The sequence below is a fragment of the Nuphar pumila genome, chromosome 9 (genome assembly GCF_984573655.1).
Source record: "Nuphar pumila chromosome 9, dmNupPumi1.hap1.1, whole genome shotgun sequence".
Lineage (NCBI taxonomy): Eukaryota > Viridiplantae > Streptophyta > Magnoliopsida > Nymphaeales > Nymphaeaceae > Nuphar > Nuphar pumila.
In genome coordinates this window covers 60,901,721-60,917,062 of record NC_143257.1, presented here as the reverse complement: position 1 = coordinate 60,917,062, position 15,342 = coordinate 60,901,721, and the positions used below count along the sequence as shown (strand labels likewise).

At 37.5% G+C, this 15,342-nt stretch overlaps 1 protein-coding gene across 1 annotated transcript in view; it reads right to left on the bottom strand.

The window, feature by feature from the left end:
• Positions 1-4,132: 4,132 nt before the first annotated feature.
• LOC149828607 (polyadenylate-binding protein 2-like) overlaps positions 4,133-15,342 on the bottom strand; it is a 34,379-nt gene continuing 23,169 nt past the window's right edge. The window contains exons 5-7 of the mRNA XM_090016904.1: positions 5,841-6,143; positions 5,428-5,652; positions 4,133-4,928 (exon numbers count right to left, since the gene is read on the bottom strand). Of these exons, the coding sequence (XP_089873030.1) occupies positions 4,698-4,928; positions 5,428-5,652; positions 5,841-6,143 (759 nt within the window). The 3' untranslated portion in view covers positions 4,133-4,697. The remainder of the gene's footprint in view (positions 4,929-5,427; positions 5,653-5,840; positions 6,144-15,342) is intronic.

Here is a 15,342-nt window from a genome sequence, read left to right as displayed (position 1 = left end):
CACCACCCTAATGGCATCATTAGGGAATTACCACCCTGACGGCATTATTGGAGAATTATCATCCCAGTAGCATCATTAGAGCATCACCACCCTAATGGCGTCATCAGAGAATCACCACCCTGACGACATCATTAGAGAATCACCACTCTAACGGAATCGTTAGGGAATCACCACCCTAACGGCATAGTTGACACTACCATGAATCACCACCTGAGCCAACACAACACCATAATCCTTTCAACAGGGGTTGGGAAGCAAGAGTTCCCACAACTCTCTCTCAAAAGCGGCATTAACCAAAAATCCAGTGTAATGCTATCCCCAACAACGACCCTCTCAGGAGTTAAATGCCATCATCGGCAACACAAAAGCAACATGCTAAGGGCAAAACATCGTTCACGTTCTCATTACCAATAACAACAGGGATCAACAGTACCCTCCAACGGGATACACAAAGGCTCAACTGGCACAGACAAGGCCTTAGCCTTCTATCTAAAAAGGTCCTATCCGAACAGATACCCTTCATCAAAGACAGGGTCAGGAACAATTCCAACAAGTTGGAAAAGAGGGAAAACACTCACTTAGGAGCCTCACACAATGATTTTTTATCAAACTACATCACCTTCGACACGATTAGGATAAAGGTTTCGATTATCGCTACGATTCTTTAATCGTCTCTATCAACACAATGTGGAACGAGAAGGGCGAACTACGCAAGTAGTTCCCTAGGTCTCAGTCATGAATTTCAACTCTTGCAGGAGTCGACTCAAATTAGCTTGGAAAACTAAATCTACAAGCGTAAACGAACCCCTTGGTTCCGACATTCGATACCTTAAGCCAAAAATACAAGGCTTAAACACGAAATTGTGTCCCGCATCGGACTACACTTGCAAAGCACACCAATTTATCTAAACATGCAGGAGGAGCAATTAGGCAACAAAAATACAATTCTACTAAATTAAGCATTCTTACAGTCTGATGGTCGACGCGTGAAGAGACTTGAACCACACTTCTATAACACCGCTCTGATACTAAAGTTGTGGCACCCCAGAATTCCCGACTTGGAAAAAAAATCCTTTCGATTTTAAGATAAACTTTTTTTTTTGCTTGAAATAATGCGCAAAGCGGAAAACTAGAAAGGGAAAAGAAGTGGAAAACTCTGGGCGGATCACAGAGAGAAGCAACAACAATTATGAAACATCTTTTATTAATACATTTTACAAAATGATACCATCATTCCCTTTTTAATCAAAAATCAACTGTCAAGATCCTTGACGTGCTAGAAGTGTGGGTTCAGTCCTCTGCCACACATCGAGCCACATCGCACACCTATAAGCAAACACCTGTACCCCCATAAAACGGGGTCAGACCTCTTGCGAGGTGGTGAGAAATCAACCACGACAATCCATTTGCGCAAATCATAGCATTATCCTTCATTTGCAATAATTGAACAGGCATAACTATAAGCAAGTAAGAGGCAATAAAGAGTGCGTACGAAACAATAATTGATAACAATCACGTGATCGCATGCTTTGTAATTTAATGCAATTAAACGAATTATACAAGTAAAGCACAGGTGTGTGTGTGAACATACATGTGCATTCTGTGACAAGTACGAGAACAAGCAATGTAACATTACGAAGCAAGGTGCATCATGATGAGACAGTTAGAAACATTTAGCCACAGTAAGGTGTCTCTAGAAACGAAACACGAGATGTGTAAAAACATATAAAACTATGTATCTCTAACATAAGTGAGCTCGTCTCACGAGGTGGGGCCATCACCCACACCAAAAACTCGCCAAAGAGTTCCAACTATCACATAAGTCTCATAAGACTAAGAAGTCCACACATGTCGTTATCCCCAAGTTATCTCGCATATCAAGAATTACCATGGCTACGCAACAAGAGTCATGTGTGTCGAGAAATGTGCAAGTGACAAGTGTCATGAACACTTAATGGGAAACATAGTGTTCGATTTATCGAACCAATGTATTCAACATAATTCCGATAAGGTGCAAGAGCAATTAAGCACGTGGTTTCCTTGTTTTTCACTAAATCATAACATTGCATATGATAGTAATTTGCCTCGCATATTTCACAAAACCACACATTTGCGTATAGGGTTAACTATTATGCACATAAGTGACATAATTGAAAATGCCATCATACATATGGAAATATATATATATATAACTATATTTTTGCTACCATAGTGGCGTCAAGGAGAATCATTTGCAAAAAGGTAATGTGGCAGACATTATTGTGCATTTGATACAGTACCATTCGCGAGCACTTTGCACTCTATTTGCAAGGGCGAACATATGTACAAATGCATGAAACCACACTACGCACATCTATGGGTTTACTGTTCTTTATGCGTACAAAAACATATATATAATTATTTGCTTTGGAAAATCGCACACTCTTCATCCATGACATGACGAGTCAAAACTAAGGATTTATCGATCAATTGGAACCGAAATCTATGCCTACACGCAGCCACAAAAGCTCCAGCCATGAGGCTCGCTAGCAAGGCCAAAAAGCACGACAAATGGGAGAACATCCCAAGGGCTAAGCGGGAGTCTGTCCAGATCAGACCTGCTAGCTCTGGCTATTTACGTTTTTGGTCATCAGGCAAATTTTGACAAATTGTATGGTTTTTAGGAAAACACCTCATTTTTTCCATATAGTACGATCATTTTCCAATCAAATAACCTGTTCACATTCTGAATCTAGATCACAATTTCTTTTGGATTTGTATCAAATATGACCCCTAGGAACTTTTTGCATTGAAAAAGGAAAAGAAATGGACAAAATTGTTTCAGCCATTTCCCAAACTCTAGAACATGAAGATTTTAATGAACTAGAGTTTCATTTATATGCTGCCAGAACCAGGCTTGGAGCTGGGTCTGCATGAAAGCACCCAATAGGACCTATGTCTGGGTGTGGCAAGTCCCTTGAAGTCAGGCACTGGTCTGGACCCACCTAGTTAGCTTGTACCTGTAAGTGTCAATGGGTCAGGTTTGGTTCGGTCCCAAGTGAAACCAAACTCAGACCTGATTTGAGATGATGGAATCAGGTCCGGCTGCAGGTCTAATCGAACTCACCATAAGAGAAACCATACCCGAATCCTATACGGATTTAATGAACCAGACCCAGAGCATACCCGGTAAAATAATAACTTTTTTAATCTTATTTACATTGAAAAATTGCAGATGCCCTGGTATGAACCCAGATCCATATATTAATTGGACCCTTCAGGTCTGATCCAGATTATAATCAGACCTTCTTGTTTATAACCAAACCCCGACCCTACAACCATTTATCGGACATGCACATTTTTTTGACAATGGATTTACATGTTTCATTGGTATGTTACGGGTCAGGTCCGGGTCAAACCCGACCCATTGACACCCTACTTGTACCTGAACCGATCAAGTCAGGTTACAGATGCAAATTCTTTCGTAAGTTCTCTCAAAGAGGATTTAATATAAAGACAAGCCTTGTGACACAGGAAATGCCGTGTCCAGTACCTATGTCTTCCAAGAGTAATTTAAGATCCCATATTAGACCCTTATACAAGCCATAGACTAGAAAGGCCAAAGTTCATTGTGTTAGGATCGAGTCGATTAAGAAATATATAAAAGGTACTAGTAACAGCGGTTTACTGTTTCAAAATAATAATAGTCGTCAGTTTTTAATTCAATATATAAATTTTGATCTTAGAAGTGAATCCGAATCCGATCAAGAACACACTGAATAAAATAGCTGCTGTTTAGAGACACTATCTTAATCAAGGGTCACAGGTTCACATCTAAATTGAACTGAAAAATAAATGCTCTCTCTCGTGCCAAACCCTATCAAACAAGAGAAGGAAAGAGGGATAGCAGAGAGCATGAGACACAGCCAGCAACCATAGGGATGTCGGCTATTAAGGATATGATCAGTGTTTGCTGGAAACCCTGCCATACCAGCCATACGACACTAGGAATGCCCCCCAGAAGCTTGAGCTAGAGGAGACTCAAATTCCCCGAGAACGAGTCACAGCCAATGCAGAAACCAGTTTTCTGCCACCAAACCAGCAAGGACTCTTCCAAAAGTTATCCCGGGGTGCACCATAACCTGGATCCATCATGACAGAAGAGATGCTTCCAAAAACAACTCACCCGCAGCTAGTGGAAAGATTCATATATCCTCAAGACACCATTCAAGAATTTTGCTGGACCCTAAAAGGCTCATCTCATATGAATTCAAGATCCAAAGTCTGTCATAGTGAACACAACACAGGAGTAAAAACCAAATGAATCTAATCGATTGACACACTTCAGTCTATTAGACTCTTCAAATTTCAGATGAACCAAGCTTCAAATCTAACAAAGTAACAAATGAATCATATTTGCAATCCCAACCCATGTATTTAACCAGAAAACCAAACAGTGCCCAAAATTAACAAATCAATCAAATCTGAACAAACCTAATTTCTAAACGTCCAAACTCCAGATTGCAGGCACCACGTGCAGATGTGCACACAACCATCAAAAAACCAAAAAGACCGGGAACTCCTAAGCCAGAAACGTGAACCCCAAACATAAGAGCTATTAAAAATGAAACCTGGAGAATGACGTAACTCAAGCCCATGACAAAAATTTGGGCATCTATGGCTGCAAAAAGCAAAATTTACCACTGGCTAGCTCTAGATCAATCATTGAGGGACAATGAGCCAAGCTGATCTGATGAGTCTGAGACCGTAGCAGCTTGTGCCATTCGAAGAACTTCCATTGCTTCCGCAACCTTCTTCTTCAAAGCTTCCGGTGATTCAACAAGGTGAAGAACTTCTGTCTGATCCATTTCTAACAACATGCCAGTCACTTTCCCGGCATGATCATGCTCAATGTGTTCCACTAGCGGAAATAGTTGCTCACCCAACATCTGAGTCCACCCAGCAATGAATACAATTTTAGACAGAAGAAGAAGTCGGGATCATAAAAAAATAGCAGTAAATTACCAAAAGAGCACATCCCCAAATGTCTGCAGCATAACAACCAGATGCACTCTATCAAAGTATTGGAACAGAGTTGAACTTCAGTTTCATCTACCATCTAAAGCTAATGCTTTTTCAAGTTGTTCCAAATATAAACATGTGGATTCCTACAATCATCTTATGAAATTACAAAAATGGTGCATAGCCCCATAAACACTTTTGATCTGTACAAAGGGTACCATAATTTCCAAATAGTCAACCAATATTCTCCCAGGATATCAGTAAAAATAGCAAAATGCTTTTTGCAGAAACAGGAGAGAGAGAGGGGGGGGGGGCAACAGTTGGGTGGCATCATAAGCAGGAAGCATATAAAGGATCTTCCCACAAAAAAACTCGCAAACACCACACCCAAGATGAGTATATACAAAATAAAACATACTAACATACCATTCTTTGTTGTTCAGGGCTTGCAGAAGCCAAAGCAGAGGCAAGTGCCGTGATCGGGATAGGCTGCAGCCTTGGGGCATCCATTAAAGGCACCGTCATCCCCGAAACATCAAGTGGCATTGGTATCATGGGACCCATCAGTCCCTGCGGCACCATCTGTGGCTCAACACCATTGTGTGTATTTTGCATGTATCTAAAGCCTTGATTTGAGTTGCGCTGAATCAACTAAATTTTGCAGCACAAATTAGGAAGAAGACAATACATAGTTACATATATGAAAAAAAGACGCCCAAAGAATGTCTGAAATATTGACCCCTGCCTGTCTCAAAGTTGACATATCTAATTTTGAATTTCTAATCGTAACTTTTTGGCAAACGTTCTGAAGGAGAAGAAAAACAGAAGAGGGAGCATACTTGTTGTTGCAACTGTTGTGTTCCACCTCGTCTAGCACCCACACGTTGTCCAGGCTGTCCCTGGCGCTGAAGATGGTAGGGCATTATGAAGTTGGCCATTTGTCCAACACCAGGACGAATACCTGGCAGCAGTTGCTGTTGGAAACCGTATCCTGCTGGTTGGGGAAGAAGCAGACCATGAGTTCCCTGGCCATAGAACAACTGCGGAGGGGCAATCCTAGGTGTACCAGGATGGAATGTGGGTAAACCAGATGGCATTGCAGGTGCTACTCCAGCAGAAGCTCGCAATTGTGCAAACTGTGCCTGGATAAGCAAACCACCTGTCACTCTCTCTCTTAAATATATATATATATATAGTAATTGGTAGCTGCTCACACGTTAGGTGCAAAATGAACATGTTAAATGGGTTTTTCAGCCTTTTTTATTTTATTTTTAAATTATGATCGTACAGATGTGATCTATGTACTTGATTTTATAGGGATCAGCTCTTGAAGCATTCAATTCCGACACATGGGTGGGTTTTTATAAGGTTCAAAAAATCAACACTCCAAAATCTTTGTAAATTTTTGAGGCTCCAAATATCAACTTTTTCATCGAAAACACATGATCCAGATGTGGATTCCTCATAAATCGACCATGCCCGGCAGATTTATGGGGTCGGAACTGCGAAAAAAACACCGGAAGGGCAGAAAAACCCATTTAACACTTATCATTTCGCACCTAATGTGTGAGCAGCTCTCTCTCTCTCTCTCTCTCTCTCTCTCTCTCTCTCTCTCTCTCTCTCTCTCTCTCTCTCTCTCTCTATATATATATATATATATATATATATATATATATATATATATATATATATATCAGAGTGACAAATATTGGTCTCGGCTATATCTCGGTAAGGTAATTTCATGTGATAATATAGGTTTGGTTGATAAATCTCGAGAAAGCCTCAGTGCTTAAAAAAATTCTAAAAATATAAAAATAGTAGAAATAAGAATATAACATGTTTAGATAATAAAATGCACATACAATAAAAATTTTAAGTAAAAATATGAAAGAAAGAAATAAAAAGTAACTCATAATATCATGATAATATCGTATTATTATTGCAATATATATAAATTTCTGAGATTTTCAAAATATCGTGATATTTTGCCTTTAATATCATTTTACAAATTTACAGTTATATTATCACTATATTTCCAAAATATCGCCTATACTTGTGACTATGATATATATATATATATATATATATATATATATATATATACAGATTCCTTTGTAAAATGCACAAATTTCACTGAAATTTAGGTAATAACAATATTTTCTAGAAGAAGCAGTATCTTTAACATATTACAAGATCATCAAGAAAATATATATTTAAATATTTCAAAGCTCAGCAAAATTACTTTTCTTAAAATCCATTCATTTTTCACAATTTCTATTTTACAGCATTTCATACGCTATTTTTATCCTTAAAATTCTCTTTCGGAAATTGCTCAGATCCCTCCAAGATTTTCCAAGGAAAAAGAAATAGTCTAAATTATCCCAGAAAATTTTGCCAATACAGAGATTGATGACTCTCTCTCTCTCTCTCTCTCTCTCTCTCTCTCTCTCTCTCTCTCTCTCTCTCTCTCTCTCTCTCTCTCTCTCTCTCATATTTTAACATTTCATAGACATGTGAAATGCTCTCCAAATGACAGAGACCTATATATATATATATATATATATGTGTGTGTGTGTGTGTGTGTGTGTGTTAAATATTTGGTGCTATTGAAGGCACAGAACTATTCAGTATCAATAACCTTATTTTCATAATTTTTAGATTTATTTTGTAGATCAGTCCTTATGGATGTGATCTACAGTGTCTTAGCAGAAAATGAGTTTTGAATTATGTGATTGTGACATGTGAGCATGTTTCTTAAGGGCTTCAAAAATGAATGGCCCACAATGCACTAAAATTTCATGACTCAAAAAACCATGTTTTTAGATCAAAATAACAGGATCCAAAGTTTGATCCTTAGCAAACAAACTATGATGAATACATCTATGTGGTTAGATTGAGTTGATACAGTTTGAAAATATGATTTTTAGTTCAATAGTTATGTACCGTCATTAATAGCAAATAAAAACCTTTATATATATATATATATATATATATAGGAAAAGTGGTAGCTGCCTACCACTTTTCTGACCTATGCCAGCCCACCGCGAGTCAACGGGTGTTTTCATATTGATTTTCACAAATCTGACCTTGCAAATTAGATTGGCATGGTCAATTTGCTAGGAATGACACTCGGATCTGTTCCTTCGATAAAAACATGATTTTTAAGCCTTGAATACTTCTGAAAATTTTAGATCATCAGTTTTTAAACCTTATAAAAACCTACCTGCTTGGTGGAATGAGAGGAGCCAAGGAGTTTATTCCTATAAAATAAAAAATGTAGAATAATATGATCAGATTTAAGAAAAACATGGAAAACTCCTTCAAAATCCCGGTAGGCTGGCAGTAGGCCAGAAAAGTGATAAGCAGATACCACCTAATATATATATAGAGAGAGAGAGAGAGAGGAGAGAGATGCAAACATGCTAAATGGGATTTTCGGGATTTTTCATTTTATTTTTAAATTCTGACTGTACAAATGTGATCTACATACTTCATTTTATAGGGATCAGCTCTTGGAGAGTTCCATTCCGACACATGGGTGGTTTTTCTATAATGTTCGAAAGATCAATGGGCCAAAACCGCTGTAAATTTTCAAGGATCCAAATATCATGCTTTTTCATCTAAAACACATGATCCAAGTGATGGTTCCTAGTAAACCAACCATGCCGAACACATCTACAAGGTCGGAATCTTGGAAAGGACACCAGAAAAACTGAAAACCCCATTTAGCATGTTTGCATATATATATATATATATATATATATATATATATATATATATATATATATATATATATATATATATATATATATATATATATATATATATATATATATATATTCTCATCTACCTTTTTATCAGTAGCCTCTCCCTCTCTTTTTCATTTATGTTTACCAAACAAGGCATTTTTCTTGTGTCCATGGGAAGGTGCAAAGAGAGTATAAAGGTTAATGGGATAAAGTTAAGGGGCTTTAACAATCTGACAAGCTCAAGTGTATTCTATTATTTCCATAGGTGCCTTTTACTAATTGTCCCACTTTCTTGCAGGATTTTACTATTTTTTGGTATCAGTCCCACAGACTATCTACTTCTGAGGCACTGATTGACAAGACCCTCTCAGCATGCGGTACCTCAGATTTGTGTCAACAATGAAAATTGAAAATTTTATATGCCTTGCAACAGTTTCTAGCTACTAGAATTTGTGTAACTAAGTATGTTGATTTGCATTAAGTTCCCAAGAAGTTCATGCATGAACCAAAATTATATTACTTAATGATCAACTTAATTTCATGCTTTTAGATTACATCCTATGTCACATGGGTGCGGGTGCGGGTGCGGCGCAATTTTAGATATATATATGTATATATATATATATATATATATATATATATATATATATATATATATATATATATATATATATATATATATCCAGTGTGTGCATATATCTATATAAATTTTGGACACGAGGACTCGGCTCGTGACTCTTCCGAGTTGTCTCAGATCCTGAACTAACCGAGTTAAAATAGTAGTATAACTGGGTTAGAACCAAACTCGGCTGAGTCTTAGCTACCATGGGAATAAAACATCATCAAGGTATTAATTAAAAGCATTAACTAAAAGCATGTTCTGGTAAATGCATTAAACATCTTTCGCAGTTTTGCTAAAATTCATAACATTAACTAAAAGCATTAAAAGCTTTTAATTTTTCAAAGCTAGATTTGAAAAAGAGAGAGAGAGATCTCGGTGGATGAGAAAGTGTTGCTACTCGTGGATGAGAATTTATTAGCTTTTATAAGAGAGAGAACTGGGTGGATGAAAAGTGTTGGTACTCGTGGATAAGAATTTATTAGCTTTTAAGATTGAGAGAGAGAATTAAATGATAATATTTAAGAATAAATTTTTTTTTCTGGGGCTTATGTTGGAGACTCATGCTATATATATATATATATATATATATATATATATATATTTTTTAAAAATATATATAAAAAGATCATTTTTTTTGTTTTTGCCATAAAAACAGACATTTTTGGACTCAGTCAACGTTGACCGAGTCCAAAACAAGGACGAACTCGGTCTCGACTCATTGACCGAGTCCAACTCGACGTTGACCGAGTCCGGGCCGTGTCCGAGGCCGCACCCGTGTCGGGGCGTGTCGACTCGGGTGCGGCGCCTCCCTAGCCGAGTCCGTGTGACATAGATTACATCATATTTTTTTGTTTATTTGTTTAATATTTCTTTCTGTTGATTAACTCATGGCTCACACAAATTTGGGTGTGATGAGTAACTCATTCAATTAGTTGAAGTTCAACTTAATTTTTTCAGTAGGACTGACACAGGTATCATGACCATAGAGTCTTACTCTTTTTGCTTTTTGGCCTTAAGCATAGGCTTTAGGCAATATGTTTAGCCTAATCTTGTGCATGCTTACAAAGGCTCAAGCTCTAAACTTAAGGTTGGACTTACATTAATTTGATATAAAGGATTAAATGACCACAAGGAGCCAAATAATCAGTTCAGTTTAGAAAACGATCAAGGTTTTTGAAGACTTTGCACTACCTGCTGCAATACTACTAATGCATCACAGAGGCTGTGGCTAGTTTACTTCAAAAGTGTAAGAAATAGGCAGAAAGTAAAGCATCTAAAGCTCTGAGATTCCCAGATACCACAATGTGGATTTCTTCAGGAAACAGCTGTCACATGGATACAGATGCTGGAACAGGAAACAGCTATGTTATATGGATACAGATGCTGGAACGGGATACAATGCGGATACGCTTGGTATGATACAGCGATTTTCAAAAATTAGGACATGGGACATGGCCGTACACACACACATAGATGTATGAATGTGTATAAAAATACAATCTTAAATCACTATAGTCAGGAACGTCAAACAATAAAACTAGGTTGAAACTGAAATGTGATGTAATGGTTGACAAATCTTAAAAGAAAAAGAACTCAGGTGAATACAAAATAAGTAAATATGATAATAAAAGGAAACAGATAAAGTTAGTGCACAATGTTGACTGTGTTTAAAACTAACTCTCTATGAAGTGCCATGTAGTGTCTGTTAGAAATTCATGTCTTGTCCATAAGTATATGCTTGACTGTATATATATATATATATATATATTCAAGTATATTTTGTATATAGATGGTTTCTTTATTGTAATTTTTATTTTTTAGTTTTCTTTCTTTCTTTTCATCTTTATTTTTTTCTTTTTGACCTGGTGGCTAACCAGCCTTCTCTGTGTATAAATGTTGGGGTAATTCTCCATTGTATTTCATGTTTTTTGTGAGGATTCCTCTTAATAAAAAGCTGATATTTTTTATGTGTGCCTTAGTGCATTTTGTGATATTTGTGTGCCTTAGTGCACTTTCTGAGTGATTATTCTTATCAAGTCCTTAGTAGACTTGATTGTTACATGGTATCAAAGCAAGTGGGCTGTTTTGCTTATATTCACTCGTGGAGGCTGCCTTGTAAAGCGCATTGGTGATCTTTTTTTTTTTGGCTCGTGGTTTCTTCTTCTTCAACATGGCTGAATTCTTGTCACACAACTCAAGCAACTTCAACTTTGTTCCACCATTTAAGCTTAACGGTAGCAACTACATCATTTGGGCGGGACACTTGAAGACATTTAATAAAAGGTCAAGGATTATTGGGGTACGTTAGAGGTACTATCTTCGAACCTACTCCTAAAATTACTATATGCAAAAATGGTGTCGAGACAAATCTCAAAGGAAAAGAAAGAGAAAAAGCAATGGAGGAGTATTATAAAAAGTTAAATGAATGGGATATGAAAAATGCTAAAATCATATCTTGGATAAGTGGGGTTGGAACCAAGATTCCCTCAAATCTTTTATGCTACAAAAAGGCAAATGAGGCATGGGAATATCTTAAAGATATGACCGACAAAGATATGGCTCATAAGTATTACCTTCAAGAAAAGGCTAGAAACATCAAACAAGGATATAAGAATGTTAGAGACTACTTTATGAAATTGTCTTCCGTTTGGACTCAACTCAATCAATTTGAACCAAAATGGGAAGGAAAGTTTATTGAGATGATGAGGGCTCAAGTTGAAGAAAGATTTTTTTGTCTTTCTTTATGGTTTGATACCCGAATTTGAACAAACTAGGGCCTCTTTGCTATCTTCCTCATCACCTCCTCCTATTCATGAAATTCTCACTAAGCTTAGTGGAGAAGAAACTAAATTGAATATGAGCAAAAGTAAGTGTTCTTGCTACACCTAGTAACCTATGTCACACGGACTCGGCTAGGGAGGTGCCGCACCCGAGTCGACACGCCCCGACACGGGTGCGGACATGGGTGCGGCTTCGGACTCGGCCCGGGGTCGGTCAACGCCGAGTCGGAATCGGTCAACGAGTCAAGGCCGAGTCCGTCCACATTTTGGATTCGGTCAACTTTGACCGAGTCTAAAAATGTTCATTTTTAAGACAAAAAACAAAAAAAACATTTTTTATATATCTTTTTTTTTAATATATAAGGGTCTTTAACTGGTAAGTTGGTAGAGTTAGTAGATGTTATGTGTAGGAGAAAGATTGATATTTTATGTCTTCAAGAGACCAAATGGGTAGGTGAGAAAGCAAAAGTGATAGAACCTTTGGGATATAAGATTTGGTATACAGGAATAAATAGGAATAGGAATGGAGTAGGGATTGTTATGAGTCGTCAGTTTATAGATAATGTAGTTGAGGTCCGTAGGAAAGGTGATAGAATTTTACTTATTAAATTAGTATTAGGTACGGATATTATTAATATTGTTAGTGTTTATGCACCTCAAGTAGGTTTAGATGAGTCCATTAAGCATCAATTTTGGGAAGATTTAGATGGAGTAGTACAAGGGATATCGTATGGAGAAAAGCTTTTCATCGGCGGTGACCTTAATGGACATGTAGGCATTAGTAGGGATGGATTTGAGGGTATCCATGGAGGCTATGGTATAGGAGAAAGAAATGAAAGTGGAGAAAGGATTTTAGATTTTTGTTTGTCCTATGATATGATCTTAGCAAACACTTGGTTTAGGAAGAGGGAGTCTCACCTAGTAACATTTAAAAGTGGGGTTAATACGAGTCAGATAGATTTTTTTCCTACTTAGAAAGAGAGATAAGGGTTGTTGCATCGATTATAAGGTTATACCGGGAGAAAGTGTAGCTACACAACATAGAGTCTTAATTTTAGATCTTAGAATTAGACAATGCCGCAAAAGGGATAGACATAGGATAGATCCTAGAATTAAGTGGTGGGCACTGAAAGGAGCTAAACAAGGAATGTTTGTAGAGCAGGTAGTTAAGGAAGCTGATTGGTGTCTCGAGGAGGATTCAGAATCAATGTGGAATAAGATAGCGGGTGGCATGAGAAAAGTGGCTAAGGAGGTATTGGGTGAGTCTAAAGGCGGTGCACCACTAGGTAAGGATACATCATGGTGGAACGAGGATGTCAAATTAGCTATTAAGGTTAAAAGAGAGTGTTATAGAAATCTAAGTAAGAGTCGTGATAATGCGAATTTGGAGAAGTATATGATAGCAAAGAAGGAAGCTAAAAAAATAGTTCGAAACGCGAGGGCTAAGACATATAAGGAGGTTTATGACAAGTTGGAAACCTAAGAAGGCGAGAAGGATATTTATAGACTTGCAAAGATGAGAGATAGGAAATCGAGGGATTTGGGTATGGTTAGATGTATCAAAGATGAAACGCAAAGGGTTTTAGTCAAAGATGAGGAGATCAAGGAGAGATGGAAAGATTATTTTGATAAGCTATTTAATGATAGTCATGCTCAAGATCTTTGAGACTTCTCCATTTCTTTTAATGAGATAAATCGTGACTTCATGCGCAAGATTCAAAAGAAAGAAATTGCAGAGGCTTTGAAGAAAATGAAATCAAGAAGGGCAGTTGGCCCAGATGGTATACCTATTGAGGCTTGGAAATGCTTGGGAGAGAAAGGTTTAGAATGGTTGACAAATCTTTTTAACAAGATTTGGCGAACAAATAAGATGCCTAATGAGTGGAGGAAGAGTACTTTGGTGCCTCTATATAAGAATAAGGGTGATATACAAGATTGCACAAACTATCGTGGTATAAAACTCATGAGTCATACTATGAAACTTTGGGAGAGGGTGATTGAGTCTAAGTTGAGGAAGGTTGTCATGATATCGGAGAATCAATTTGGTTTTATACCTGGAAGATCAACTATGGAAGCTATACATCTTCTTAGACAACTTATTGAAAGATATAGAGAGAGGAACAAAGATTTGCATATGGTTTTTATTGATTTAGAGAAGGCATACGATAGAGTACCTAGGGACATTCTCTGGTGGACAATGATGAAGAAAGGTGTTTCTCTCAAGTACATTAGTATAATTAAAGATATGTATGAAGGAGTAGTAACCAATGTCCGCACTTGTGGAGGGGTGACAACCAATTTTCCGATAACGGTTGGGTTACATCAAGGATCTGCTTTAAGCCCTTTCCTATTTGCGATAGTGATGGATGAGCTTACGAGATCAATTCAAGAAAATGTACCGTGGTGTATGTTGTTTGCTGATGATATTGTTTTGATTGATGAGTCTAGAGCTGGGGTTAATGCTAAGTTAGAATTATGGAGACAGACATTGGAAGCAAGAGGTTTTAAGTTGAGTAAGAGTAAGACTGAATATATGGAATGTCGGTTTAGTAAGCAACGAAGTAGTGATGGGAGTGTAGTGAAGCTTGGTGAGCAAGAAATACCGGTGAATGATTATTTCAAATATTTGGGATCCATCATTCAAAAGTATGGAGAAATTGATGGAGATGTAAATCATAGGATAAAGGTTGGGTGGATGAAATGGAAAAGTGCAACTGGAGTGCTGTGCGATCGTAGAATGCCATTGCGGTTGAAGGGAAAGTTCTATAGGACGACTATTAGACCCGCTTTACTATATGGTACGGAATGTTGGGCTGCCAAGAGACATCATATTCAAAAAATGAGTGTAGCTGAGATGCGGATGCTTAGATGGATGTGTGAAAATACAATAAAAGATAAGATTCGGAACGAGGACATACGTAAGAAGGTAGGTGTTGCACCCATTGAAAATAAGATGCGAGAGAATCGTTTACGGTGGTTTGGACATATTCGGCGAAGGCCTAATGATGCTCCCGTTAGAAGGTTGGAGAAATGGGAAAATATATTAGTTAAACGAGGTCGGGGTAGGCCTAGGAAGACTTGGATGGAGATGATAGGAAAGGATATGAATGCTTTGAACCTCACCGAGGACATGGCATTGGATAGAAATGATTGGAGGAAAAGGATTCATGTGGAAGACCCAAAATGAATT